Genomic DNA, 5264 nt, shown 5'->3' with positions numbered 1-5264 from the left:
AAAAAGAAAAGGAAACAATAAAAGTTTAATATTTGGAAATATAAAACTTAAATAAGTTATTAAACAAGATATAAGATTAACCAAAATTAATGAATGCTTTGAGCTCAGTTTAGCAATTTACTTTATTTGTTATCTCCGTCATCATCATCATCATCATCATCGTTTAACGTCCACTTTCCATGCTAGCATGGGTTGGACTATTTGACTGAGGACTGGTGAACCAGATGGCTACACCAGACTCCAATCTAATTTGGCAGAGTTTCTACTGCTGGATGCCCTTCCTAACGCCAACCACTCAGAAAGTGTAGTGGGTGCTTTTACGTGCCACCGGCACGAAGGCCAGTCAGGTGGTACTGGCAACGGCCGCGCTCAAAATGGTGTATTTTACATGCCACCTGCACAGGAGCCAGTCCAACGGCAATGGTTAATTATATGTCTCCCTTTTGTTAAACCAATTTTCCATCTTATAAGCTCTTGACAGATATTTTGGGCATTTGTTCTTTTGTTTTTTGATATATCTGACTGTGATCATGCTGGGGTACTGCCCCACAGGATCTTTTTAATTTATGAAATTAAACCCATAATATCTATTCTTTTATGCATGATATAAATTTTATCAGTCTTTTACTGCTCTGCTTATTTGTAAATCATAAGCAAGTTAACAGTGTAGGGAGACAAACCTGCTGACTCAGACACACGTGTGCACATACACATGCATTCACATATGCTCACATATGTGTATGTGTGTGTATGTACATGTTTGTGTGCATCAAGACCGACTATGAAGCACAATCTGACCAGTGATGCATAAAATCTAACAGTCTGGTTGATACAATGATATATATATGATGGCATATGGCTCAGAGGTTAAAGCATTGGGCCCACAGTCATGAGATGATAAGTTCAGTTCCTGGACTGGGCTGTGGTGTTGTGTTCTTGAGCAAGACGCTTTATTTCATGTTGCTCCAGTCCACTCATCTGTAGAGATGAATTGTGATGTCACTAGTACCAAGCTATATCAGCCTTTGCTTTTTCCCTTGGTTAACATTGGTAGCATGCGCGACTACTAGTCTTCTATAAACAACCTTACCTGGACTGATGCCTTGGAGGAGAACTTTCTAAGTGCAATCCCATGGTCATTCATGACCGAAAGGGTCTTTACCCTTTATATATCACTGGATGCTCATGTCAACACATGTAATTTCCTTACCTGGCAAACTGCCATGCATGTATGTAGGAATGTAACATACACACACACACACACACACACACACATATGGCTGTGTAGTAAAAATGCTTGCTTCCCAACTATGTGGTCTTAGGTTCAGGTTCACCCTGTGTGGTATCTTGGGTAAATGTCTTCTGTAACCCTGGAATGACCAAAGATTTATGAGTGGATTTGGTAAAGGGAAACTAAAAGAAACTGGTCATATGTTTGCATGTCTATGTGTATGTGTGTGTGTATGCGTGCATGTGTATATGAACTTTGTTTTGATGTCGCTGTGCACTTCTCATTCAGTGCTGCCTGCAACATTTTTCATTGCTATATCTCAGATAGCGTGCAAGAACTTGATCATTTTCATAACACTGTCCTCTTTTCCAACTAGTCCTCTTCCCCCTTCCTTCCTAGGTAAGTAAAACCTCACTACATTACTTCTAATTTGAAGGCACCCATGCATGCATAGCCATTATCTTCCTAGTTTTTTTTTTCCATTTTGATCAGTTCCTCCTCCGTCCATTCCACAACTTTTGCACAGTAACACATTATACCTACAGCACAACAATTGATGTCTCCAATCAGGTTTCCTACATTCAGATTGGATCTATATAGCTTTATAGTCTTCTGGTATATTCCGAAGAAATCCTTTCCTTCATTTTGGTGTTCATCATCTGGCCTAATTGTAAAACACAAAGATGCTTGTAAACCTCTCCGTTCACTTCTCATAGCTGCTCATCATCTGAAAGTTGTGCTCCGCTGTTGTCTTTTTTTCGTCCTCTCCTCAGCTCAATAACAGCGCATTTATCTTGACCAAATGCCATCTAGATGTCATGAGAGAAAATTTGTATGGCCTGAATAAGGGAATACAGTTGATCTCTGCCAGTTTCTTAAAGTTTCAAATCGTCCATAAACAGCAAGTGGTTAATTGGTCTCATGTTCTTCTGCAATTTGTAGCCAGCTCTCATCTTCCTCAAAACCATGGAGTGCAATAACATACTAATAATAAACAATAAGGATAACACACAGTCCCCTTGAAAGATTTCCCTCTTGGTGTCGAATTGTCCAGTTTCTCCTCCACCTGCAGTCAGAACTGTCTTCCAGTTTCTCATGCTGTTTTTGAATCAAAATATATTTTTAACTGCCCTGACCATTTCTAGACATTTTAGAATCTACAAGTGAGGAACCAACCATATCATATACCTTCTTATAGTCAATTGAAGTCATTCTTATCCAACAGTTCCTCAAAATTGTATTATTTATCAGCAACTGATCTTTTGTTCTTTGTAATCCCTTCTAGTAGTCTTTCTGTTCATTTGGATGCAGCTCGTTTCTTTCAAGAGGGCCATACAATTTTTTCCCCAATATTCCATTTAGAAGCTTCCACATCATAGGTAAGCAAGCAATCAAACAATAGTCACTAGCCCCAGCACCCTTGGTTTGGTCCCTCTGCATCAACAGTTCTGCAAGAGTCTTTGCAGTCAAGAATGTAAAGTCATAAACCCTTGATCCAAAAACTTTGAACAATGTCCAGACTAGCTGCTTTCTGAATTCTCATCTTACCAACTCTAGCTTGTATACCTTCCAATATGATAACATTGTCTTGTATCTTCATCTCAACAAATTTATGAAGCCAGGTTGCCCTGTTTTGGAGTTTAACTTTTACTGATTAAATCTTAGTCCAAAATGAAGTTGCTTCTGTGGGCTCAGGTAATTCTAGTTCTTCCTTGTCTTCTTCCACACAGAGTCTTGTAGAACAACTTCTGATTTGTTCTAAACAATTGATTTTGCTTAAATAGCAGACATTTTTCCTTGTATTTTTTATCTCAACTTGTTTTGATCTTTTGTTTTAACGTATCCAAGATAAACAAAGTGGCATAATCCACTAGGTGGTATTATTATTATTATTATTATTATTATTATTATTATTATTATTATTATTATTATTATTATTATTATTATTATTATTAAAGTGGCAAGCTGGCAGAATCGTTAGCACACTGGACGAAATGCTTAGCGGTATTTCACCTGTCTCTATGTTCAAATTCCACCAAGGTTGACTTTACCTCTCATCATTTTGGGGTTGATGAATCAAGTACCAATGAAACACTGGGGTCGATGTAATCAACTAGTCCTCTCCCTCCAAATTTCAAGCCTTGTGCCTTAAGTGGAAAGGATTATTATTATTATTGTTGTTGTTGTTGTTATTATAGTAGTGAGCTGGCAGAATCATTGGCTCATCAAACAAAATGCTTAGTGGCATTTCTTGTAGTTCTTTGCATCTTGAGTTCAAATACCATTGAGGTCAGTTTTTTTTCATCGTTTGAGTTAATAAAACAAGTATTAGTATTATTGAGTGAGACAGCAGTGCATGCCATCAAATTGATGCTGTATCATCATCATCATCATTATTATTATTATTATTATTCCAAAGTTATTACCTGCTAATTTAATTAGCAGAGATATTAACTTGAGGTTTGGTGACAAAAGTCTCCTCAAATCTCAAGGATCTTACTTAGAATTCTTGCAGAATATAGGATAATAATTTTCTGCTGGTTGACAATGTGAATTTCAATTATATTCTCTTTCACTCTTTTATGTAGCATTTTGGGTTTTGTGCAAAGTGTACCAATTATTACAGGAATAATTATTGTATTGGTCTTCCACAGTCTCCTCAGCTCTCTGGCTAGATCTTGATATTTCTCAATATCTTGTGCCAATATTTGAAACCATTATTATTATTATGATGATTAAGGCGGTGAGCTAGCAGAATCGTTAGCATTCCAGGTGGAATGCTAAGTGGTATTTTGTCTGTCTTTGAGTTCTGGGTTCAAATTCTGCTGAGGTTGACTTTGCCTTTCATCCCTTCAGGGTCGATTAAAATAAGTACCAGTTACGTACTGGAGCCAATATAATCAACTTAATCCCTTCCCCCAAATTTGAGGCCTCATGCTTCCAGTAGAAAGGATTATTATTATCATTATGATTATTATATCTGATTTATTTTCTTACAGGAAACACGACAGCTGTATCATCCCATAAGCCAACAGTGCCTGGACTGCGATACTGGAAGCCGAGAAGTCTTTATGAACCCATGTAATAAGAACTTGAAAACACAACAATGGCATTTTGAACATACAAATGCAACAGCACTCCAAATCGAATGGAAAGCAGCCTAAATAGAGAATAAAATAAAATAAAATATAAATGTACAAGTACAACAACAATACTAAAAACTGAAAAACTCATATAAAGAAAACAAACCAAGAAAAAAAAAATATAATGGTTGTAATAAAACAATAACAACAATGGCAATGATAACAAAAAAGAAAATAACATAAATCAGTTTTTAAAAAATCCAAAACAAATGAAATTTAATTTGAATTTTGATAATTTCAAATTACAGCTGATGTTGTGTTGTCTTCAGATTCCAGACATGAAAAATCTTACTGTGCAATATATTGCATATATGCACATAGGTGCATGTGTGTGTTTGTCTGTGTAAACTTGGGTGTGGGATGGTTGGTGATTGGGCAGGTGAATGAATGCTTGTAATTTTTTTTTGTGTGTGTGTGTATTGTTTTTGTTATATTTGGGATTTCAATAAATATATTGCACAGTAATAGGGTTCACTGTGGGTGGTCATGGGTGGAATGGAGAAGATGAGGTTAATTTGCAACGACTGTGGTTTTTGAGATTTCTGGTTAAAGGTATAAATTCATTTCTTCTCACTTCCCTCATTGATCTTCAACCCAGTTATTCTTTTTTAATTTATATTTTTATTGTTTATTGTTTCTTCCTTTTTTTTTAATACTTCTCTTTTAATGTTATGTTAAAGTTCCTGTCAAAAACATATTGGTTTGAAATGGGGCTTGGATGAAGCAGAATGGTACATAGCTGTTTTAAAAGAAGAAAATGATTGAATATAACATTTATTATCATCATCATCATCATTATTATTATTATTATTATTATTATTATTATTATTATTATTATTATTATTATTATTATTATTATTATTATTATTATTATTATTATTATTATTATT

General features: G+C 35.4%; 1 protein-coding gene across 1 annotated transcript in view; it reads left to right on the top strand.

Moving 5' to 3' along the window:
- The window catches only part of LOC106884172 (polypeptide N-acetylgalactosaminyltransferase 10), a 297946-nt gene extending 293447 nt beyond the window's left edge, over positions 1–4499 (top strand). The window contains exon 12 of the mRNA XM_052973542.1: positions 4231–4499. Within this exon, the coding sequence (XP_052829502.1) occupies positions 4231–4395 (165 nt within the window). The 3' untranslated portion in view covers positions 4396–4499. The remainder of the gene's footprint in view (positions 1–4230) is intronic.
- Positions 4500–5264: the final 765 nt, after the last annotated feature.

This window comes from Octopus bimaculoides, chromosome 16, assembly GCF_001194135.2.
Source record: "Octopus bimaculoides isolate UCB-OBI-ISO-001 chromosome 16, ASM119413v2, whole genome shotgun sequence".
In the NCBI taxonomy this organism is placed as follows: domain Eukaryota; kingdom Metazoa; phylum Mollusca; class Cephalopoda; order Octopoda; family Octopodidae; genus Octopus; species Octopus bimaculoides.
The sequence above is the reverse complement of the archived record's forward strand: the minus strand, read 5'-3'. Positions and strand labels throughout refer to the sequence as shown.